Genomic DNA, 25,538 nt, shown 5'->3' with positions numbered 1-25,538 from the left:
ACCTGACCTCCGGCCAATTAGTAAACGCTCTTACGTAAGAAAAGTTTCTTAAGTACAGTAAACCCTCGCTACAAAGAATTGAACACGACGGGAAATCGACTTCGTTACAAGCGGTGTCTCGTTAAACGCGAAGTCTCTCTAAATACTTACGTCACGCGGGACTTGCACTTCAACAGCGCGGGGAATGTTAAAATCATCATCATCACCTCACGTGAGCACACCTCATCTGTCAGTTGCCATCACGTGATGCCGTAGTCCAGTCCAAGCAGCTGCCACTACCTCGGAGTGACCTTCGCAAGTTAACACGAACAAACTCGAAGAGCCACCGTGCATGACGCACCGAGCGGTCCCGTGCTAATTTCCCACTTGTGTACTAAGTACAGGTATTAGCCGACTATGGCGTCGTCCGTCTAAATAAAACGCACTGAAGTCGGGACCACACAGAACTTCGAATAATGCCATAGTTCGAATAAAGCGATTTCGTTATAACGAGGGGTTAAATGCACGTAAAAAGCGACCGCAAAGGCTAGTACGCACACTCGTAACTTTTCACAACGCTGAATACACATATTTCCGGGGTCGTTACTGCGGCACATGGGCAGGGAGCTTACGATATATCTGCATTGTGCTCGAGCGACGCCCGTTATGGAAGCATCAGAATAGGCACTGCAGAGCGCAGGCTGGGCCGATCAAGGAGATCGGTCCCGCCCACCTCTTTGTTTCTGGTTGCACCGTCTTGCGACGCTGACTTCCTCCACCTGGCACGTACAGCTACAGCCGGGAGAGCGTGCGCGGGCGACCTGTCACATCGCTTTGTCGTGGCCGAAAGTACGACGTGGCCACACGTCGCGGCGTCGTCATCATCGTCGTGGTCATTGTCCCTCTGCATTGTCCGGACGTCCTTCCTGTTCCAGGCTCGCAGACGTCGCCGAAAGTTCCACGCGTGTGTCCCAACTTATGAAACGGCATACACACGCCGGTCATATATAATCCCGAACAAAGTTGGCGTATCACAAATTCGTTCTTATAGTGCGCTAAGAAAAACAAATTCAAAGGAAAAAGTGGACGCCCCTTTTAACCCTTTTCTAATCTAATGGTTGCTGTAGGAAGCAATATTTTGCAAAAGAAAAATATCCGGCATCGAGAAAAACAAACAAAACTATTTTCAGGAATGTGAGTGTCAGCGATGCTAGTTGAATAATTTGTAGGCTCTGCGCCGCAGATAAATATGGCCCTCTCCGGAATTTCACAAATACCCATGCGTCGCATCGCGCCGAGGTTCGGCTTCCGCGCCGTATTTTTGGAGTCTGCTGGCTAATGCATGCATAACCTGCCTTGGGCGGCACCAAAATGGTCTTGATCTTTGGCCACATTTCGTGCCGTGACGATTCTGAAGCGAAGGTCTGAAGATGGTGCTGCTTCGTGACGCCACGACACAGTACGTGGTCACGTGGGAAGCACGTCATTGCGACGTTTCGACACTCACACCGGCATGCTCGGTCGCGTCCGCTATGCCGCCACGTCGGCCCTCACGTAACGAGAAGCTGCATACGCACGAGGCGACCGAGAGAGCAGGAACGAGTGTCAAGAACGTTGCAATGTCCTGCTCCCACGTGACCACATATTCTGTCGTGACGTCAGGACACAGCATCCTCCCGGGCAACTAAACCGAAACCGGCTATTCATAAGGTACTACAGTCGAACCCGGATATATCGCACCCGGATATATCGATCCCACATATAACGAATTACTGTGTATAACGAACAGTCTGAAAATCCCCTTGAAAATTTTTGCATAAAAATTTTTGTATTATATATCGAATTGCCTATATATCGAACTTCTTTGCGATCCCCTTCAGATTCGATATATCCGGGTTCGACTGTATATCAAATTATTTACGACGATATGACGCTTGTCACTACCTTGTTTAGGGTCCAGAGATCTATGACCTTCATTCAACACACATGCACACACAAAATGAATAGTCGAAAATACCGTGTCAGTACCCCATTAATTACTCGCTTTATCCGGGTTCCTTACTATTCGGTCCCGACTGTACACTCGAAGCTGTTGGACTGCCGCTGTACAAGGAACGCGTCCTTTCCGTTCAGTACTTGGCACACTTGGGTTACCTCTGTCCAACGCCACCCAAGCAACGCGCCAGTTGCACTCGAAACTTTCGAACGTCCACTACACGACACAACAATTGTGTTGCCGCTGCAGCGCCGGGCAGAATATGGTTGTTTCTGTGTCGTCGTGGAGATAGGGCGATACAGGTTAAGTGTGCTTACCGAAAAGACGAGGGGGAAAAAAAGGAACCCCTGGGTCAGTCCACAACAACAGAAGTCACCCGAGCCTTATCTCGCGCACGTGCACGTGTAACGAATGTAGCTTGCCACGTAATAGACAGAGGGGCTTATCCAGTCGTTGTTAGCAAACACTGCAAGAGGGCGGCTTGCTTCTGTTAGACTGATCAGTGCCGGAGCTCCGAAACAGCGTCAAGGATGCCGTTCCAACTGCATGCACACGCGCTGAAGAAATGAATTTCGACTTTTCGTAGACTTATGGCGGAGTGAAGCTTGATCTATTCAGACGGACGTCCTTGAGCAAAATGTTGCCCACTGGTGCTTTGTATCCCCCACGTTCTTGAGATGTCAGAGCAATTGAGCTGACGTTGCCCAGTTTCCGTGCGTGGCTTTCTGAAAACCAATTGCGAAAAAAGGCATTCTCTAAAGTTCCCTTGATAGGTCTGATAGCTCTGTTTCCTTGATTCCTTTAGTGCGTGTTTGACCGCTATTCGCTGCAATCCATATAAATGTGCCTACGAGCTTATTTCCGGAAACGCCGCCATACATAGTGGGGTAAACTTTATGGGAAAAAAAGTCATCTCATATATACCGTCCTAGACTGCATATGTACAAACGCCGTGAACACGTCTTATTTTTTATATAATTTCTCGCCCGTTAACTCTTGAGCCCAGTTGTGAGTGAGTGAGTGGTGAGTGAGGGAGTGGAGTGAGTGAGTGACTGAGTGAGTGAGTGAGTGAGTGAGTGAGTGAAGTGAGTGAGTGAGTGAGTGAGTGAGATGGTGAGTGAGTGAGTGAGTGAGTGAGTGAAGTGAGTGAGTGAGTGCAGTGAGTGAGGTGAGTGAGTGAGTGAGTGAGTGAGTGAGTGATGAGTGTGTGTGGTGTGTGTGAGTGAGTGGGTGTGTGTGTGTGTGTGTGTGTGGTGTGTGTGTGGTGTGTGTGTGTGTGTGTGTGGTGTGTGTGTGTGTGTGTGTGTGTGTGTGTGTGTGTGTGTGTGTGTGTGTGTGGTGTGTGTGTGTGTGTGTGGTGTGTGTGTGAGTGAGTGAGTGAGTGAGTGAGTGAGTGATTGGTGAGTGAGTGATGTGAGTGAGTGAGTGAGTGAGTGAGAGTGAGTGATGAGTGATGGAGTGAGTGAGTGAGTGAGTGAGTGAGTGAGTGAGTGAGTGAGTGAGTGAGTGAGTGAGGGTGGTGAGTGAGTGAGTGAGTGAGTGAGTGAGTGAGTTGAGTGAGTGAGTGAGTGAGTGAGTGAGTGAGGTGAGTGGAGTGAGCGTGAGTGAGTGAGTGAGTGAGTGAGTGAGTGAGTGAGTGAGTGAGTGAGTGAGTGGTGAGTGGAGTGAGTGAGTGAGTGAGTGAGTGAGTGGTGAGTGAGTGAGTGAGTGGTGATGAGTGAGTGAGTGAGGAGTGAGTGCGTGCGTGCGTGCTGTGCGTGTGTGATTCGAACATCACATAAATGAAGTACAACGGGCAGCGCAGTCTATCTAGAGTCCAAAGACAATCTGTATGGACTTTCTATGAGCGTGCGTAACAGCATAAACATTGCCGCGATGGCTATGACCAGCCGTCCTTTCGAAGTGAGCGAGAGTCCGAACTCGAAGGGCATGGCCGTAGCCAGAGGCGGCGGGGACTTCACAGCACTCACTATGGTCGCCTTGTCCGAGCGAACATTGCTGCGCGTCCGGCAGAATTCCCCCTTTCGGGGTAAAAGAAAGAAAGAAAGAAAGAAGAAGAAAGAAGAAAGAAAGAAAGAAAAGAAAGAAAGAAGAAAGAAAGAAAGAAAGAAAGAAGAAAGAAGAAAGAAAGAAAGAAAGAAACCCGTTCCGCACAACTGCTCGCACTGAGTGTAGTCGGTTTTCCTAGCGACACGTACGGTGGTCTTTGCTGCGTGTGCTAGAGATCGTGGACCAAGGGGCGGCAAGCGCGTTCAATATCGAACATTTCCGTTTCTGCCTTCTCGTTTCGTTCGCAGGGCCACCGTTTTAATGTCATTGCGATGAAAATTACGCGGACACTCCCCGATAGCCATATGCGATGACTACGGGAACTGTCCTTTTTTGATGACGAGAGGAACATGTACACCTTTCGTTTCCCCTCTGACGCCTCCTGTCGTTTTTACTTTTTTATGTATTATCACAAGAATGCAACTTTTCTTAATCTGACTTTTGGTTCGAATCTAGTACGTTCAATTTCATCGAATATACTATTACGGATGAATATATAGGATGTACGTTATCGCAATTGCTATGTCAGCCTGTCTGTACTTTCAAGGGGGAAAAATAATGTACATTCATTTGGTCCATAGGCAGCTTCCCAAGTGTGCATCGTAATTCATCCAGTAACTGCAAGTATACCGAAATATATTTTTTTAATGCTACGAGTATACCCGCTTAGCTGAATCTGGGTTTCTGGCCTTTATACATATCGGGTGTTCAAAATTTAGCTTTACGGAATTTTTTTAAATCGCCTGTGGCAGGTAGCATAATTATTTTCGTTGAGCTGGGTTATTCGAAGAGGCGGACATTAATAGCACGAAAAATCGAAACCCATATTCAACTAATTAACAAATATTGACTATGAACTTCTTAGTTAATTACGCTACGACACATATTGCAATTTACCAATTGTAGCCGGCGAGCTTGCAAGACGCATCCATCCACTTGAAGTTAATTTCCAGGATGACACCTGTTTCGAGATATTATTTCCCGAAGTGTGGGAGGAAATAGTTTGGTTTTAGAGTTACTTTTGTGCTTCAATGTATAAAACGGCATCTTGGTAAAAAAGTTTGTAGAACAACAGTGCAATTTTACGGAGAGTTTGATGGCGCATACCTCCAAACTGGTGTCATCCTGAAAATTAATTCCAAACGGATACGCCTGACAGGTGCCGTTCTTCCACATCACAATATATATGCCCGGTATTCGATGCGACATCGAAAAACTGCACTTCTGGGACATCCTCGTTCCCCTAACCCCCCCCCCCCCCCCCTCTTTCCCCCAATCCACACTGTAAGCGCGTGTTTGTGCCAACCCCGTCGACTTCGCATTCGCGGATGGGGCAGCAGACCTGAGTCCAGACGCGCGCGGAGCAACTGTATATGCTTTCGGCCCAATGCTCGCCGCTCACGCTCGCATAGTCACGACAGCTGTTCCACAAAAGCAGTCAGCCGAGTGCGTCGTCATTACTGCGGCCGGGGGAGACCCTCCTCTTCGTCTTCCGCCGCGCAGCGCATTGTTCATAGCCCCGTCCGAAGGACCCATAACGTCGTCTCGACTGAAAGCGCGCAGTTAGTATACGTAGTACTGCGTTGTTTGGGACGCCGAGTGTGCGCTCAGAGGCAAATTGTGCGCTCGAGGCAAATATAAAACCAGCGGAAGGCGCACTGCGATGAGATGTTACTCGCCCCGAATGCAATCAACGTTTAAAAAGTTTGTAGAGTCGATATAAGTTTGCAGTTTGCAATAACAGCGCGACGCAATTCAACGAATAAGATTAAGCACGGGAGTTGTGCGTTCCATTCACAGCTTTTAGTTTTGTACATTTCGTTTAGTGCATGTAGCGCTGTGATTGCAAAACACGTGTACGCTGCGAGTTGTTTCGGCTTCCTAGCCTTTGGTCACAGATTCGATTCCCGGCCGCGACGGCCGCATTTCGATGGGCGGCAAAAATGCAAAAACGATCGTATACTTAGATTTAGGTGCGCGTTAAAGAACCCTGGTGGTCAAAATTAATCCACAGTCCCCCACTACGGTGTTCATCACAATCGAAAATTATTGATCGATTGATTGATTGAGTGATTGGTTCGTTGATTGATTGATTAACTGTGTGAGTGAGTGGGCGATTGATTGAATGAGCGAGTGATTTATTAAGTGATTGAGTGTGAGTGAGCGATTGGTTGGTTGATTGATTAATTGATGCGGCCGGGAATCGAAATTGCAACCTCTCAGCAGGGGAACGTCGTAGCCGCCGCGACACCGCGGCGGCCGTTTCCTGCCTCTTGCATTTTAATAATAAATTAGGATGACACGTTCACGGGCTAGTTATGTATACGATCCATTGAATTCGTTGTAGAGATCCACAGAAAAGATGGTTTTTAAGTGCCACCCAGTGAAGCAGTATAATAGGCCAATCGACGACGATGACGAAGACCCGACACGACATTCTATACGTTTCGGAACATATCCAGTCAAAATTTATGTTCGTTCTGTAGCGATACCAATTGAGGGACTGCAAAAACAATAACGCCAATATCACGGGTGCTATATAGCATTTCCCAGAATGCAATACTCTCAGCAGGACCATTTTCTTAAACTATATGATTAATAGAGCACCGGCCAAGGTAAAGTTTGTTTGAAGACAGCGAAATCGAATGGCCATTCGCCTTGCCTGGGAACTATATATACTGTGATCTTGCCGACAAAACGGGATTTCATCAGACCCATTGATTTTTTTTTTCTTTTGAGAGTCATTCCCGAAAATCGCCAAAAAAAAGAAAAAAGAAAACTGAACCCACGAGAAAATGGAATGGAATCGTTTCCAGTAGCACTGGCAGAGCACTGCACGGTAGTTCTATAGCGATGGCGGGGACCGGTCGGTGCCCGCGAATGTGACGTACTACAAACGCCACACGCGGGGGCCGCGTGTGGCGAAACAAGAAAGAAGCCAGTTCGTGCGCCGCCGTGCTCGTGTGACGTAGCGAGCACGAAAATGAAAAGCAACAACCTCGGCACCCCACCGCGCCCACCTGGCCGGCTGGTCCGGCCTTGGTGAAGGGCGGGCGGGAAGTGAAGCTGCGCGTCGTGTCCCCAGCGATGCGTGATCGAGTGGGTTGCAACTGAACGACGACGCGTAGGAAAAACGGGAAGGGCGCCAAAGGCCACTGGACGAGCGAACACGGCGACGTTGTCCGGGCCTACGGCAGCGCGCTTCGGTATATACAGAGTATACAGAGCACCCGTTTATAGTACGTGTGTTCCAGCTAACGTTAGCCAAGCCGTTCAACGAAAACAAAGATTTAAGAAACGCGGCGCAAGATACAATTATAAGACCTACGGTACGTGTTCAGTCGTTAGATGTCTGACGAGCGAACACCGTGGGTCTTACAATGTACATTTTTTTTTTTTTCTTGTTGAACAGTATGGCTAAAGTTAGCTGGGACACCTATACATGCCTGTGTGTCCAAGCTGTAGCCCAAACTGTTCAAAGAAAAAAAAAAGATTTAAAGAACACGGTGCAAGATGAAGTTTTAGCGTGTCCGGTAGTCGGGTAAACTCAAGCGGTCTGGGCGTTTTGCCGGATGAGCGGAGGCGCGAACGTTACAAATTAAATTTACACCAGCAGCAAAGTAGGATAAACTTGGTTACTGCGATATTAGCTGTGTTTGTCTGGTTGAGCTCTGCGCCACCAGGTGGCTGGCCACCGTGCAGGCCGTTCGCGTTTGCGCCTCCGCTCATCCGCTAAAACGCCCAGTCCGCTTGACGCTAAAACTCTACTATTTTAGCACCTACGGTGTTCGGTTCTGGGACATCTGTCGACCGAACACCATATATGTCTGAAAATTGTATCTTGCACCGTGTTTTTCTTTTCTTCTTTCTTTAATATTATTTCATTGAACAGCATGGCTAACGTTAGCTGGGACACCCTATATGTAAGACGACCAAAAGTTAGCGGACGCTGCTGCCGAAGAAATGTGGACTCATTTAAGCTTAAAACTTCTCTCTGATGTTGGACTTGCTGCGTACAGAAGCGTTTGCGTAATATGAACACGCATTCCCACCGACGTTAGTTCTTGCGTTCATCTCTCGGCGCTTTGTGCGGCGTGTTCTCTTTCCTGTAGAGGGGCGCGAGTATTCGAAACTTTCGAATAACGAATGAAATGCTCCCCTGTTCGATTCAGTCCTCGAATCGAATAGTCGCCATTCGAAAGCCCGACTACTTTTCGAATAGTTCTAGAATATTTCACGTCACCGACTATGCACGATTATACACGAAACTGAAGCAAAAACACGATAACATTTATCCCCTGCACTGTGGAGATACTGCGCCAGAACACGCCGTCGCTCAGGAAGCCGGGCTTTATCGGTAAAACCACGATGAATCGAAATTAAAATTTTGCTTAGACATGATATACATGAATTTTGCTTAGGCAGTGAGTATTGTTTGGATACTATATATATAGTCGGATACAACTTAAGTCTGCCGTGAAGCCCCGCCCACGCCTTCATAACCGCTAGCCACTGTTCCTCTGCGAGGCTGCAAATAGTTCGTATTTCAAACTTTCCCTGTTACCTAAATACGGCGTCAACCACAGAAATAATATCATAAGCGCGTAATTTTATACTTTCTCACTCGTCTATTACTGTGGAACGTTCAAGTCCGACAAGTACAGTCGTATCAAGTACGACGCCATTTTGAAAAGGTCGCATGACGACTATTTTGTTTGCTTCTGTGATCGGCTGGCGGAGTAACACAACCCCGCGCGGTCCGTGTGCATTTGTTCCCAACTGCTGTTTTTTTTTTTTTTATTTTGTACTCCTACTTAGATGCAGCACATGTGTCCTCCGTACGTATTAATGCAGCCCTGTGTCCTCCATCGGTATTGCAACATATTTGATACAATAGTGGCACCATCTGCCGTGGCCATAAGAAATAGAGAAAAGGGTTCCTTTTTTTCGCTCGCGCTGCCATCGATCGCCATAGATGACCCGCATTCTGGTTTGCACGCGAAGGCATACAGAATCTTATTTGGGCCACAAGGCTGCATTTCTGAAGTTAATGTGATAATGCATGACCGCGTATGCCCGGAAGAGCGCTGAGATTGCGAACAAACTTTTTAGTTCATTACATCTGTCAATTTTTTTACTCAATTCTTCACTTCTGACGACCGGAAATCTTTCTTCGTTACAAAGTTGAATTGCATTTAAAGATGGCAACTTCAGTTATAGGTGTACCTCCTTAACTTTTAGTTAAACCAGGGTCCTGGTTAAACACTTGAGTTGTTTAACTTGTTAGTTTTAGTGAACTAAGTGCCGTAAATACACGTGTTATAAAAGGGCGTACCCTCTCCACGTTGCTAACCGGAAGTCGTTGAAATTCGGGCTGCCTTATGAAATATATATATATATATTTTTTTTGCGAAAATGCTACCCATTGAGTTACGCTGGTGAACTGCGGCGAAGTTCGACAAATGGCCGCAGGAGCAATGTCCGAACTTCCTGGTGTAAGAATATTTTGCACTCTGGTTCACTCGGATGACTAATAATTAGACAGATTACAATAAGTAACAACGTCCTGAAGATATGAGAGTCCACAAAGCGTGTTTGTTCATGTGCCAATAAAGAAATTAATACGTGATGTTATTTCTTACGTTTTGAAAACTTCGAAAATACCGTATATACTCGTGTAATGGGTGCAATACTCGTGTAACACGCAGGGTTTTTTTTTTTTCCGAGATTTGAGGTGAAAATCTGGGGTGCGGCCATTACACGGAGAAAAAGACAAACACAATTTTTTTCGTAAATATTTTCGGTGGTACTTGTTTTTATTGAACTACACTACTCGCTTGTACTGGAATGAACCAGCACTGCCACTCTGCCAGCTGGCACAGCTGGCCAGCTCTGCCACTCCAGGAATGGGAATGGTCCAAATGGGGATTTCGGGTACTTCGGGAATTAACGGGGAGCTTTCAGTGGAGTGGGCATGGATTGGAGGGCTCCACCCCGCAACTCTACCTGAGACCCCTTTGTACACTAAAAGCTGGAGCTTTTAATGTACAAAGGGACAGGGTCTAATGTACTCCGCTGTTTATCCTTGAAGGAATTCCTGAAGGCTATGGAATGCTCCCTCTAAGCGCCTTTCATATATATACGCTTTGTATTTTAGTGTTTTGTACCTGATTTTATGACTTGTACCAGTGTATCTGTATGTTTTTTTTTTTTTTTCACACTCCTGCGATAGCCCAATTATGGGCTTCCAGTATCTTAAAATAAATAAAGAAGTTTTTGTGAATACGGCCGCTTGTAACTATTGGGCGCGGAAATGGACGGACAAACGGACAGTCCTGCCCATTCTTTCCCGCCAATCCTTCCATGATCTATGCAACGGGGGCCGCGCACGAATGGATCAGCGGCGGATACGCCATCATTCTGGTTCTCTCCACAAACTATATCAGCCGCTATCTTACTCCGCACAAAGGAATACACAAGTTTGGCGAGATAGTTTAGCGAATGCGGTGATAACGCATTTACACTATGGAAATAAGGCACGCAAATCACCATATACCATTCAAACATTCTGCCGACGACAGCGCATGCAACACGCGATTTTGGTTACGCACGCACGCAGGGACACACCTCAAGACCGCGCGCAACTAACTCAATTCGCTGCAGAACTTTGAAACATCCAGCAGTGTTGTACAAGATGCAAACGCCCACTCACTCACGTATTCATGTTCCTCCCGTCCGATTCTCGTGCGCAGGCATGCGAGCACGATCCAAAGGTTTCCGTGGAGGTCTTCTACGAGACGTACTGCCCGGACAGCAGGAACTTTGTCCTCGAGCAGCTCAACTCGACGTACGCCGAGCTCCCGAACATTGTGCAGCTTCAGCTCGTCCCGTACGGAAAGGCATCTGTAAGTTGACAGCCACACGTTTCCAATGTGCCGGGTGTTTTATGTCGACGACAGCTGTCAAACAATAATTTCTGCTGGCCAAGGATCATTCTGGCCAGCTCCGCACACAAGGATGCTAAAGAGAAACACTGAATCCGTTTATGGACTGATAAAGTAAATCTCTGAAAACTCCACATTCATTCATTTCGCGTTGATACTAGAATAGAAAGTAGAAGCCCTGTATCCGCATTTTTTTCTTCCTTAGTTTCGCGCCGAAACTGTGGTGCCTGCACGTCAGTGTGACTTCAGTGTGACGTCACTGGTTTTGATGTTTCGTCTCGTATTTGCAGTCCCTGTGGCTCAGTAAAAGTTCTGGAAATTTTCAAAGTTCAGTCTCCGCTTCCTTTAGGATACAGTGTTAATCCGTCTTAATTGATAAAGAAAAATTAACTAGGCCTTAGCAGATTTCTTCAAAATCTATGACGTCACGCCGATCTGGTTCGGAAACTTGAAGGCGGTGTCGCCACCAGCCTTTCCTTTCGCCGCTTTTTCTGGCTTACGAAGCCTATACTCTGACGGTAAGAGAGGCTTTCTCGGTATTGTAGGAGGGCAGTTTACTTATACAACTCGGTTTATTTTTTCTATTTAATGTCATTTAAACAATGTCTCCACTATGCTGGCACTTTCGGATTCCGTGGTTTTCCCAGGTTTTCGCGTAACTGGATGTTCAGGCGCGAGGAAGAAATGGTCGTTTATTTAGCTTGCAAAGTTACTATCATATGCTAGTCCTTAATTTTCAACAACTAGTACTGGTCAGCTGTAAATCAGGTGTGATATGCACTATCAGATGTGACTCAAATCATGTGTTTCACGATATTTTAACCACCTGGCTGCGCTCGTATTCACAGAATCACCAAAAGACGCCATTAACTGCAGATTGCATAGCTTCGTTTGAAAATTGTGCTACCCTCCTGGCATATACCACTAGCTTTGCCATAACCACTGTAGATACCCATTTCCTTGATTCAAAGCAACCGCAGTGAAAATTCACTGTTTTTTTACCTGAATTTTCCAGAAGTGACAAATTCCCTGAAAATTGCAGCTTTTCCAGGTTTTCTCTGATGGTAGTCAGCCTGCTAAATAAAATGTTGCTTTCTGCCAGTTTCTATCAAAATCCTTCAGTCTCCCGTTGTTTTTCCTTAAATAGTCTTTTGGTTGGAGAAGGTGCTTTTCGCGTTGAGCTGTAATTTATTCCTTCAAATGGTAAACTCCTTTTGTGTTCTTGCATTTCAAGCTTCTAGAGTGTCCAGATTTCTAGGACCTCACGTAACATTCATTCAGACCTTTAACTCACGTCGGATACAGTAAGTGCAACCCAAAACTTATTGTCATCACCACTTTGCGCAAGGTATCGTATGCAATCAATGACTTAACTACCGGTTTCAGCGCCTCATTCCCTCAACATTCAAACATTTAGCCATCTTCTGAAAACACGCGATTAGCTAATGTAGGGAGTTTATTATTTTTACGCTGTAACAAACCGGATTGTCAAATGAACTCGTTGGATGAAGTATTTCATTACTGTTCTGAGGTTATTTTCTTGACATGTTGCGCAGCTCAATTTATTTTGCGTTGAGATCGCTATGTCCTCGTTGGCCAGCATAAATGTAGAGTACTTGTTGACAACCTATACTGCACAAGCATCAGCACTACGGAATTATCTATGACTCACCTACCCTTACGAGGTTGTTCTGACCCTTCTATTTTTCTTCTTCACACACACACATGTAGTTGGTAAGTATTTAACCCTTAAATTATCTCTTCGAGTAAGTACACAACATTCCGCCAACCATTCTTTTCAGGATGGCTAGCAGGAAAAAAAAAAAAGAACAATTTTCATTTACCACCGCAATTTCTTATTTTCTTGCAATCCTATTGCTTCCAGAGGAGAGAACTGCCAAACAAGTGGTACAGCTTCGACTGCCAGCACGGAGACAAGGAATGCTACGGAAACCTATTGCAGGTAAGCGCCGCCATCTTACTTGTACCGTCCATACTCATCTCTGTACACAAGAGCACTAAGAACTCGATCGCGCAAGCAGCACTGACTCATGAACACCATTTGGGCAGAAACCACTGGAGGATGATTGTCAAAGTGAAGTGGTAGCTTCCCGGTAGACCTGTTGATATATTTGCTGCTAGGGTCATTTATCGGCTAGATCTATTTGCTAATTTCTACGAGACACGTGGGCGAACTGACATAGTATTGCCCCCAGGATCAGACCGCATCCTAAAATTGTGTAGAAGTCATCGACCATGATTGTCGATATAAGCGAAAAACCGAACGCTTCTAGGAAGCTATTCGCTTGATTAACGGAATGATGCGCTTAACGGCGCATATTTGTTACAGTCACGACATATAGGTGGCCCTTGTTGTTTCATTGTATAATACCGCAGAGAACAGAGTAGTAATGCAGTAAATGTGTAGAGGGCGAAACACGGGGAAACAGTCAAAGAAATCTACAGTTGACAATATAGCGGGCGTCCCGTCCTCTTTCTTCGTCCGTGTTCCGGGTTGCGCTCCTATATATTTACTTGAATATGCACCAACAAACCCAGCTACAAGTACTGCAAAGAAATCTACGCTTAGTAACTTAGATTAGTTTCTGATGAAAACAAACTCAGAAAGATGACAGTGAACAATCTGAGCTGTTGCTTCTATTTATAGAGGAGACTCAAGGCATAAAAGGCGGGAATGATAATGATTCTTTACTGCCAGCTATAGACGTCTTCTGCAGCTGTCTCCGCGAAGCCATTCCTTTAACTTTGTACGGAGAGGCTTAAGAATGAAATGCCTAAAGGCCCCAACGCATCATTAATCATGACTCGGTGGCAAGCATACAAAATAAGTTTGTGCGCTCGCGCCTGAACCCTTTAAAATTCGGCATGAACATACTTTATTTTCAGAGGCCCTTGACAACATCAAAGCATAGCTTCCACAAGATTGTGCACTACTGCTTTGCAAAAGAGAGGTACAAGGTTAAACGGGAAGGTAGCGGTTTCCGTGTAAATGTAGAATCTCGTTGGAACAAAGTAGCATACGACAAGAAAATTTCATTATATCCGATATTCGTTATAGGTATATGCTCATTGCTGGTTGATTATCTGCGAGAAACAATTTAGAATTACTTCACTGTATCCGATGATTCATTATACCGAGTTCGTTATAACGAGGTTCCACAGCATGGCACAATAGCTGTTGATCTCGCCAAGGGCTGGTAGAAGGAAAAGCGTTGTGAAAGATGTTACGAAGTCCAGTGTCTTGATTAGCAGTGTGCTGAAAAATCCCACACGATTCTAAATTGATTTAGTTCTCCTTTTCACTGTTTCTTTCATGCAAGCCATATTTTTTAAAGAATAGTCAAACAGTGTAAACTGATTTAGTGTTGTTGTTAAAGGGACACTAAAGAGATATAAATAACCTAACCTGTATTAGTAAATTACCCTTCTACAATACAAAAAAGCAAGTGCCTCGTTAGCGCTTCATTACCACTACGCTGCACTGTGGTGCACTGTTTTATTTTCCAATAGTTATTACAGTTAGCACGGAGCTTGGCAGGCCATGTAATGCGTAGGATGGATAACCGGTGGACCATTAGAGTTACAGAATGGATACCAAGAAAAGGGAAGCGCAGTCGAGGACAGCAGAAAACTAGGTGGGCTGATGAAGTTAGGAAATTTGCAGGCGCAAGTTGGAATCAGCTAGCGCAAGACAGGGATTATTGGAGATAGCAGGGAGAGGCCTTCGTCCTGCAGTGGACATAACAAATAGGCTGATGATGATAGTGACAATTAGCATGAGTTAAGTCGTAGGCTCGGTTTGAGCAGTGAACTAAATTTTATGTGTAAGTGTCAAATGACCCATTGAGCGAAATGCAGCTCCACTAACGTGAAACCTGGGGAGGTGCGAAGCATGCAGTGATGCACTGCTAATGGGGTCATAATGCCTTAAGCAATGACTCGTAACCCTCGTAAACGCGGCCTCCCCATTACGACGACAAAAAAGAAGTGAAATTCTACGCTGGAATGATGAGCGGCAACGCAGCCAGCTGTGGAAGACAACAACGAAAGCGAGAGCAGTGGCACGAGCGCGTGCTGAGCTCGAGCACGAGCCGCTTGCTTTACCGTGACTACGACCACGATGACAAAAGGGGCTGACAGCCGAAGCTCATAAGGTGCTTCGCACCTAAAACGAATGCCGCACACTGTGGACGTTTTACAGCTTAGCAAGAGGATTCTTCGCACCGTAGTATGTCTCTGCCGTACAGTGTCATAAGATTTCCTAACCTATCCGATCAGACTATGTCGTAACCTATGTGTACTTTCCCGGCTGTATTGTAATATCCTCTTTATAACGAAGACACATCCGATACGAGAATGTCTATTACATCCAGTATTCCTTATATGCATGTATTTGTTACACGGCGATATCGGTGGGAAACGTTTTATATTTACTTCGGTTGCATTTGATAATTCGTTATACCTGTGCTTGTTATATTGAAGTTCCTCCCGATTAGCTGTAACATGTTTTCGCTTCATGAACGTTAGACATATTTATTTGTCACCCGTTAAAACACCAGTTAAAACAACGCAAAAGCGTAGTAAATACCAAAAACTAGAGTAGATGGACTGCATTAAGTGGTTACTGAGCGTAGTATTGTGCCCTCCGAAACTTCGCCTTACTACAGTGTGATTGCTTACTGCACGCAACACAGCAGAGACATTCGCATTTGCTTCAGTTACCTTTTATTTTACAGACATGCGTAATCAAGTACTACCCAGATCCCAGCCAACACCTGCCACTCGTCGTGTGCATGTTTTCGTCCAGAAATCCAAACCGGGCGTATGAATCGGTGAGTAAACCTGTTATTTTCAAAATGTTTTTTTTTTTTTTTTTGAAGCAGTGAACTTGGCGTTATTTATTTCTTTTTTGGGTTTGTGCTTTTGTCATATATATTGACATATAACCCTCTGGCAACAGTCGGCATAAAGTTGCCTTTTCAAGAATGACGTGAACCTTCAAGCTAAATCTGTGCACAAAGCAAATTAGCACTCGTTAAGCGCGTTGGCTGAAGAGTTACGTTCTGCATCCTGACCACCAGGACACTGCAAGTGAAGTTTCCCCGACGACAAAGACGACACAGAATGGTCCAAAATACGGCAAATTTTTCTGTCTTAAGTTTAAGGTCTTGTCACGGAGAGATATAGTTTTCCTGTCGCCAGGATGGAACCTGCTATCACGACGGCAGAACCCATCTTGTTGCAATGCAAAAGGACAGTGTGCGAGTTTCCGTCGTTACAACAGAAGTTGTAACGACAGCTGTGTATGTCTCAAATTCAAGTTTTCTCAAAAGAGAAAAGTCTGTTGTGTTATTCAACTTGGGCGATCTAGCTAAACGAGACGATAGCAAGCAAGAGGACTCATGTCTCTCTTTCCCTCTGTTTGTCTTAGTGTGCGTGCTCACCTGTGCAACCTTTTTGTTTCACCAACATGCGCAGTGCGCCAAGAAGCAGGGCTTTGACCTCGAGGCTCTGCAGAAGTGCGTCTCTGGCAAGGAGGGCAACGACCTCCAGCTGAGATTCGCCGAGTGGACCGAGAGCGTGAACAGCAAGGGGCGGCTAGAGTTTGTTCCATGGATTCGCATGAACGGGGCAAGTACACGCTCGTCTTTTAACATCGAAGTACTCACTAGAAAAACCACACGAACCTAACACACAATAACGCCAAGGAAAGCTACCCCTGTCTTAATAACGCTGTTGGCTGTTCCTCATGACTTCATGTGGTTCCTAAAGATAAGAGCCCCTCGGTTGCCCAGACGCCTATCGCAAAGAAATTATCATTGCGTCTGGTTATACACATTGTGCATTCTTCAATGAGTGTATGTCTTCTGCTGGCATTGTAACACCAACGGTACGACTATAGGCACATAGAAATTGCCAGTAAACTTGTCACCATTTACAGAAAAATGGCTTACCGATGCCGGGGGAGGCAACAGTAAAGCTGGTAGCAACATCTTGTGACCCTTTGTCTAACTACAAAGCATTTGTAGAATTTGGCACGGGAGTGTTCTCGTTGAAGGAAAATAATTCAAAGACTGCACGTTAACATTTATGTCGCTATCAATGCTTTGCACCAGTAAAGTAGTGTACGTAAGTCACTGCAGTATTAGCTTTTTCCGCTACAGTTAAAACCTGTGTCAGGAGATGTCACTACCAACGTTGTTGCCGTACACCTGTCCGGTAACCCGCTATTCCACCAACGCTCATGTGTTTGCCTGTCTGCACTGGGTCGACGGAAAACTTACAAAATGTCGCTCGCACAAACATTAACATTTCTTTATTTGCAATATATAAAAGGTAACATCGTTTTAGCTTGTCCGTAAACACATTACGGAATACCCTTTACAGAATACCGGGTTACCGGAGATGTGGCTGGCACAAGCAGCGCTGTTAGCGACATCTTGTGGCGCCTTGTGAAACATGTTAGAACCGTGTTTTTCTTCTCATGGGCCTTCTCCGATTGCTGAAAAATTTTTAATAGTGTGTTGACGATTACATTGCTCCCGACGCTTCACACCGGCAACTGAACCGAATATTGTAGATCGGTGCAATAAAAGCTTTGTCTTATCTCTGGTAAATACCGGCACCACAAGATTGCACCACCAACGTGACCATTCACGCACATGTCTCTGTTAATCCGGCATTCCGTGAACGGTAATACGTATACAGTCAAGCTACACCGGTGGCGCCACAATTGTTCTGTTGAGGGGCTGAACATGATAGTGCACTTTTGTTGGGAGCACTCCCACTTGGGAGTCCCCCAACTTGGCACTCCATGGCGCTATGAGGGGGCTGATAGGCAGTGAGGCAGTAGTAAAGTTTTAGCGTGTCTGTTATTCCAGTATACACGAGCGGATTACCAGTTTAGCGGAGGCGTAAGCGTGCGCGGTCGGATTGATGGCGCAGAGATCAATAACATAGAGCTAATATTGCAGTTGCCAAGTGTATTTTACTTGGCTCTTGGTGCAAGCTTTGCTCTTTTGGCCATCATTGGCCCTTGCACTATAAAACCCCTTTATCATCATCAATTTTTGAACGCGCCGTAATCATGAACACGTTGCCTATTTAATTTTTTTTCAGCAAGAACATTCATGGAACACGAAAATGTATCAGTAAGGCATTGTGCTTAGATGAAGCGTCACAAGATGTCGCTACCAGCGTCCGGTAATGCGGTATTACGCAAGGGCATTTGCGTATATACCGAAATACCTGATACGCTATAACTCTCTAGCTATTATGCTATAAATTATGGTATTATGACATGCTATAACTCTCTTATAGAGAGTCATAGCATGTCCGGTAGTCTGGTAAACGCAAGCACACTGGGCGTTTTACCGGATAAGCGGGAGCGCAAACGTGAATGGACGGTGCAGTGACGTGGTGGTGCAGGGCTCAACCAAACACATAGATAGTACTGCATTAACTAAGTGTAGTCTCTTTCGCTGCTGGTGTAAATTTTCAGCAGCGTCTTAATCGTGTTGGTGCTGAAAACGTACACCAACAGCAAAGTAAAATACACTTGGTTACTGCAATATTAGCTACTTGTCTGGTTGAGCTTAGTGCCACCAGGTGGCTGTACCGAGCAGGCCGTTCAGGTTAGCGCCTCTGCTTATCCGGTAAAACACCCAGTCCAAGTGCGTTCACCAGAATACTGGACACTCTAAAACTTTCCATTGACAGTTGCAGTAATATGTAATGTAACAGTTGCAGTTGTAATATTGACAGTTGCAGTAAAAATAGCAGTAATGTAGCTAAAACTCTCTATTAAGATTTTTAGTATGTTTGGTATTCTAGCAAGTGCGGGCGGTTTGCCGGATGAGCGAGGGCGTAAACGTAAGCGGCCGGATCATTGGCGCCACCTCGTGGCGCAAAGCTCAACCAGAAGACAAAGAGCTAATTATATTCTTTGCCGCTGCTGTAAATTTTCGATAGCGGCATTATCGTGTTCACGATTACACCACTGTAGAGAATTTGCACCAGCAGCGAAGTAGGATATACAGTATACTTGGTTACTGCAATATTAGTTTTGTGTTTGCCTGGTTGAGCATTGGGCCACTAGGTGGCATCACCACTCCGGCTGCTCTAGAGTTACTGTATATGCTCCCTACGGTAGCATATACAGTAACTCTAGGCTGCTCATGCTTACGCCCCCGCTCAACCAGCAATCCGCCCAAACTGCCCGCGTTTTCCGGAATACTGGACATGCGAAAACTATTGAGGGATTGGCCACCCCCCTATACAGCCGCCCCTGACAAGTGAAAACTCCCTTGGAACATAAATATCATTGGAACATAAAAATTACATGTTATTTCGTAACACAAATTAGCCAGCATTGAACTATAAGACGTGTTTTAGTTTCTTAATGGCCAATGCTTCAGCTTAAAATAATTTATGACTGAAATCTGTTTTGCAGCACCCAGAGGTAAGTTTTCATGGGCAAAGGCTTATCTTTGTCCGCGACACATTCTGACCTAGCAACTTTCTCAATCGACCATTAGTTACAGAAAAATAATTTCCCCAAATTGCGTCATGGAATTTCTTATGCAGTAAAAAGCGTAGAATAATATTTCAAACTCATTAAAAAAGAAAAGAAAAACACTTTTTGGAGCAATTTACAGGTATATGATGTAAAAAAATATTACACTCATTCAGACTTTTATTGTGCATGTATCTTTTTGCGAGTGTGTGTATTGTACACACACACAGAACCCCAACGTGTAATTTCTGACAATTTCCTTTCTGTGCTGTGTTTATACTGCCCTAAGCATCTCTATAAAAATTTATTTCGTTGGACTCATGCCAGCATAGCACTGTGAGTTCACTTAGTGCTTGCAAACTCTATTTAATCAAAGAAAACAACAAAAGACAAGCAACCAATTTCAAGCATTGCACCGATAAGCTTGTAATCTTCAAAACGAAGGATACCATTTTCTGCAGCATAAACATCTCTGCTTGCTTTAGAAAGCAATAAAAGAAAGCAAGCACTACACAATTTCAGACTTGTACATTACTCCTTCGAAGCTATGTTTGCATTTTATTTATTTATTTATTTATTTATTTATTTATTTATTTACTTAATTATTCATTCATTTATTTCTTCACTTATACTTATTTATTCATATTGGGCGCAAGAATGGGAAGAAAAATCCATCGTTGGAGAAAGAGGAGGCCACACTTTCCCTTTCGAATTTCGCGCCATAACAGCGGCACCAACCACAACAGTCTGTCACAAGCTTCGCAGTATATTCACGTACCTTCACCTTTATTATAAGTTCTTTTTGCACACGAAAATTGCACAAAAGTTGCCAGGTTGCACATTTCTCCTCACTTCTGAACAGAACGGTACATACAACTTTTTATTACTGGTATACATATAACCATTTCAGAGCAGATGTCTTCGAAAGATACATCACTGACAGCGTATGCGGGAATATCAAGGTGGCGTCGCTAGCCATATGCTAAGGCTGACCTATTCACTATTCCGGAAGTGCAATCTGTAAAAGGATACTGACAAATATTTAAGATGTCGTAGAAACTCTATCACATACTTTTCGCATGTAAAAAGATTATACTTGGCAAGTAGACTGATATGATATTTTAATTTGATACTGGTTTGAAATGCCAGACCTAGCATCATCGCATTAGTGCGGTGTCATGACACAGCAATATTTGCCAACATCTTGTAGAAGTAAGGCTAGGTATGATGTTGCTCATTAAAAACATATCAAAAGAAATGGTGTGCGCATTTATGCTGGCTATTGAATTGAATTTAACTTTGATTTGAACTTCTGTTAGACAAAATGTGGCCCTACAAAAAAAAACGTTTATAAACATTTGGATCGGTATAATCATGCTAGCATGGACCCATGCAACAATAATATGCATAAACTTGCAGGCAGGAAACACATATACATACAATAGTTTAACAGCATATCAGGTTAGCATTCAAAATAAGGAATTTTCAAATCTAATACATTTATGCACCAGTTTAACAGTAAATCAGGTTAGCATACAAAACACAAGAAATAACTTCTAATACAGTTCTTTGTAATAATGTTTAAGCATCACAAGAAAAGCTCTGTGCTGTTTTACATAAACTGGGAGATTGTTCCATAAAGACATGCTGATACTAGAAAGCAGTTTTTTTCTGTATGCAGTTTTCACCAGTGGTTTAAGGAAGTTACCACATTCATAGCCTCTTGTTTTGAATTGTGAAGGCATAAAATTTGAGCGGTGAAGAGGAACATAACTATTTAAAGAGTAATACGCCATTATTGTAGTTTTGTAATTTATTAGCAGGTGTAGAGGCATGATTTGGTATTGAGAGAAGAGAGGTTTAATGGAGGTTGCATAATCTGAGTTTGACAAGAACCGGATTGCACGTTTTTGCAGGACTACAAGTGGTTCTATGTAAGAATCGTATCTGTGCCCCCAAGGTTCAATACAATATGATAGTTGACTATGAAATAGGGCAAAATAAATCTTTCTCAATGTCGCTTCATCAAAGAAATGGCGACATTTGAAAAGCTTAAAGCAGACAGTGCTTAGCTTTTTGCATAGAAAGTCAATGTGCATTTTCCAGTTGAAATGATGCTCTAGTTTAACGCCTAGATATGTTAGGTTACTAACTCTTTCTATGGATTGTCTCTCATCCAGAAGCACACACGAGTCCGGTGCTATAGCTTTGTATGAAGAATGAATCACCATTTATTTAGTCTTGTTAACGTTTAAGAGCAGTTTATTGGAATTAAAATAAGTACAGATTAGCTTCATTTCTTCGTTGGCTGCACAAAAAGCTTCAGCTATGGACTCATGTGCACAAATAAGAGCAGTATCATCAGCTTACATGACAGGAGTGAAATAATGTAATATTAATGGGAGATCATTCATATATATAGTCAATATAAAATTGGTCCCAATACTGATCCCTGGGGAACTCCTGATGTTATTGGTAAAGATATGCTCATGCGTGGTAGTCATAGCTATCACAGAAAGAGAGAAAGCCCATCTATCATGCCTTCATGACACATTCACCTGGTGGTTACCAAAATCGAAGCTAGTTCGTAGAGGCAAAGCAATTACGGCAGGTAAAAAATGTCGTGTCACTATTTCAATTTAAGTATACCTGCCAACCTGTCCACTTTAGATTTGTAAAATCTCGCAGACACGACACTTATTATGAAGGGAAGGCTGGAGGACAGCATGCAATTTTTTCTAAAGCTTGTCTTGAACACGCACCTTTTTTATGGTTATGTATGCACTTCATTAAATATGATACACCTTTATAATCGGCGCACAAGCAGCAACGTACTTGGCACAGCAAATACTGACCAGCTATGCATTCTGATATTGCACTGAGTTTTTCAGTATACAAACTTGCACGAAGCAAGTACCCTTGTGATGTCCTTTTGCCATCAGAAGACGTCCAATTGAAAGTTCGGATACCAATGAATGAAACCTTTATGCAACAAAATTTATTTTTCGTAAAACATGAAGCAACTTTCATAAAATCACAGAACGTACCCAAATTCGGAAACTTCACAGAATGTTCTGTAGAGTTGACAGGTACGTTTATGTTAAGCAACTGTTTTTCTTCATTGTCATATGAAGCTGTTTCATTTCTTCCTTCATTTATGTTCAGAAATGTGCTCAGAATTCTCTTCCTGCCTTTCTTATCACAGAAGGACAAGATGTACGACGCGTTCACCAGCTTCAAGAGGACTCTGTGCGAAGAGTACAAGAGCATGGTCAACACACTGTGCACAGGCGTACGTATACGTTTACCCTTCTACACTCTTGTTCATGTGTGGTCATTACAGTATGGACTACAAAGCAGCTACATAGTTAGCCTATTCCACTCCTAACAAGGGGCACACAATATAATGAATAAGTTTTATTTAAAAGCAGTTGTGCTTTCTTAAAACATTGAGGCCTTAGAATCCTCATTATATTTATGATCCTTGATAACTAGGTGTACTAGACATCCTCACGTACTAGAAAGCAGCTGCTTGTGGTGACAAATTGTGTTGTTTTTTTTTAGAAAGATTGTACGTACAGGTGAGAACGAAAATAGTGAAACAGCGTATTGCTTTTTTCTCCGAATGCAGGACAGCCCGAGCACGCAGCCAATCGAGCTTCCACAGGCCTGTAAAGTGGCCCTTTCCTAGGGACAACACCATAATGTACTGAACTGCAACTGACCATCTTGTTGGCCATCTAAACGAAACGACTTTTCCTTTTTGCCTGGACTTTTCATGACGTCAGTGGGACCAGTGTCGACAACTATTTTGGACTGAACTGGGACATCATCACACACAATTTAATTTCCGCTTGTATGTTCCCTTCTTTTTCTTTCTACAGCGAATGCTATGCACTCGCGTAAGATGTATTTTTACACTAGTTCATTTATTCTCTTTTCCAGTCACACATGTTCAAGCAACACAATGTATAGCGTATTGGAGAACTCGGAACTGTTACACCCTTTCTTCAGAACACATTCCTCACTGCATCAAACACACAATGTAATCACTAAATACTGATGCAAAACAGCATCGCTAGCTTTTGTACAAAGGGTTCAGGAAGTTTTCCGTTAATATTTTAATTCTACTTGCATATCACAAGCAGAGTCAACACTCTGTTCCAGCTGTGTTGCAAACTAACCTTATACTGAAAAATTTCGTGTACCAATGATTCCATATGTTTCGTGCAATCGTCTTATGTAAATAGGACTGCGTAATATTAAACCTATACGATTTCCATATGAATTACACGAAATACATGACAGAAATGCATATGAACCATTTCAACAGGAATGCTGCTTTGCTTACATCAAATGCCTATACTAATATGTTGTGGCAGTGACTTAACATGTATTGGTCTACCTATGAATAGCCATGTGCTTACGTATAGTGCCTGTGATGCCACAAGACTTTTGAAGGGTCAGTACATGCACAGACTCACATTTGCCGGCAATATGGTTTTCTGTGCGCGTGCAGTTCCTTCAGCTAGTGTTCAAACTGTTCACGATTGAGTGCGGCTTTCCACGTGTCTTTGACTGTGCACTGGGCTTTTTAAGGCTATATGATCAGCAAAGCAATATCGCTTTTCAGCAAACTTTATATACTGTAGCCGCATCTGTTGTAGTGGTGATCTCACGTACTGTATGTGTTGCTGGCCTCAAATGTCCCGATTCCAATATTCGTGTTTGTTAGACCTCTTATGTTAGTTTGCAGAGTCTGCATAGCAGTCATTGTGCTGCAACTATGAACTAGCTGCTCATCCTGATCTGAGGCCACGTCCTGGCATTTCAGATGACTGTTACCAAGCCAAGCACATCAATTACTTTATGTGCCATTCTCTTTTCTTTTCAGCTTTGTTCACTGTTTATCCTAACTAAGCGTGTGAAAAGTTGTGGCTCGTGTGGATGTGAATTGTTGAACAAACCAGTTTCTACGAATGCACTGTTTCCAGGTCTCGCATTTCTTGTGGCCGCACTTTCTTAACTGTTAGTGATAATCGCTGTCTGTGCTTTCAAAGTAGCTACCATTTTACAATGTGCAGGCACAGTTTTAAGATGTAAGCAGCACTACTGATCAACACACATGCCTGTATGCACTTTGCAGACACTCTATAAACTTGTGTGCACAGAGGGAACAGACACACTGCAAGTTCAGTGTTTCTTTACATTGCGTTTTGGAGGCTATGAACAAAAACTTCGTGCACATGATTTGTACTGGCAGGTGTGTTGTCAGCTGCTGTGAACATACTCAAAGTAGCCTTTTACAGCTCTTCATTTAAGCCGTCATTTTGCTGTTTTATTCTTCTTTAAAATAGGTTTGATGTGGTGCTGCCTGCATCAATCAGGACTTAGCAGATCGATCAAATGCAATGAACAACACAATCGAACATGTGCCCATTCAACTGTGGCATGCTGGGTGTGATTGGAAGAATGAATAAAACTGTTTTACCCTCCTTTTCTTCTTTTCCTTTACGCTAAGTGTTGCATGAAGGTTTCTTCATTCCTCACATTATGAACACACGACACCACTGTCTAGAGCGTGGTAGCAATGCACTTTTGACCCCCTTATGCCGCCTACCAAAGGAAGCTAAAACAATATTAGTTGCATCTGAGCATGTGCTGCCCGATGGTCAAGACTTTACCACTCACTGTCGTGTCCATGTATATGTTGCACAACTCCCCCTTTTGAATGGTTCCACTAGATGAAAGGAGGACCCGCTATAGACGCAAAGCGCCAGGAACGGTTCTGAATCAGCATGCATCCTGTCACGACCACACGACCACTCATCACTTGACACAAAAAAATTGCGTGCTTTTGCATCCTGTCATCGGGCAGAATCGTCCAAAAGGGGCACGGCTATGACCATGAGTGACAAAGGTCTGTCCACCTGGAAGCGCATGCACAGAAGCAACTATGTCGTTCCAGCTTGCTCTGGTTGGTGGCACCATGGTTTTCCCTTGCACTAGATGCCGTGACAGGGGCTGTGCAATT

General features: G+C 44.0%; 1 protein-coding gene across 1 annotated transcript in view; it reads left to right on the top strand.

Moving 5' to 3' along the window:
* Positions 1 to 24,999, top strand: part of LOC119433424 (gamma-interferon-inducible lysosomal thiol reductase-like) — a 63,787-nt gene extending 38,788 nt beyond the window's left edge. Inside the window, exons 2-7 of the mRNA XM_037700626.2 lie at positions 10,777 to 10,929; positions 12,854 to 12,931; positions 15,726 to 15,821; positions 16,468 to 16,620; positions 22,710 to 22,796; positions 23,136 to 24,999. Coding sequence (XP_037556554.1) covers positions 10,777 to 10,929; positions 12,854 to 12,931; positions 15,726 to 15,821; positions 16,468 to 16,620; positions 22,710 to 22,796; positions 23,136 to 23,195 — 627 coding nt within the window. The 3' untranslated portion in view covers positions 23,196 to 24,999. The remainder of the gene's footprint in view (positions 1 to 10,776; positions 10,930 to 12,853; positions 12,932 to 15,725; positions 15,822 to 16,467; positions 16,621 to 22,709; positions 22,797 to 23,135) is intronic.
* The last annotated feature ends 539 nt before the right edge of the window (positions 25,000 to 25,538 follow it).

The sequence above is a fragment of the Dermacentor silvarum genome, chromosome 11 (assembly GCF_013339745.2).
Source record: "Dermacentor silvarum isolate Dsil-2018 chromosome 11, BIME_Dsil_1.4, whole genome shotgun sequence".
Taxonomy (NCBI): domain Eukaryota; kingdom Metazoa; phylum Arthropoda; class Arachnida; order Ixodida; family Ixodidae; genus Dermacentor; species Dermacentor silvarum.
This window is presented reverse-complemented; position numbering and strand designations above follow the sequence as displayed.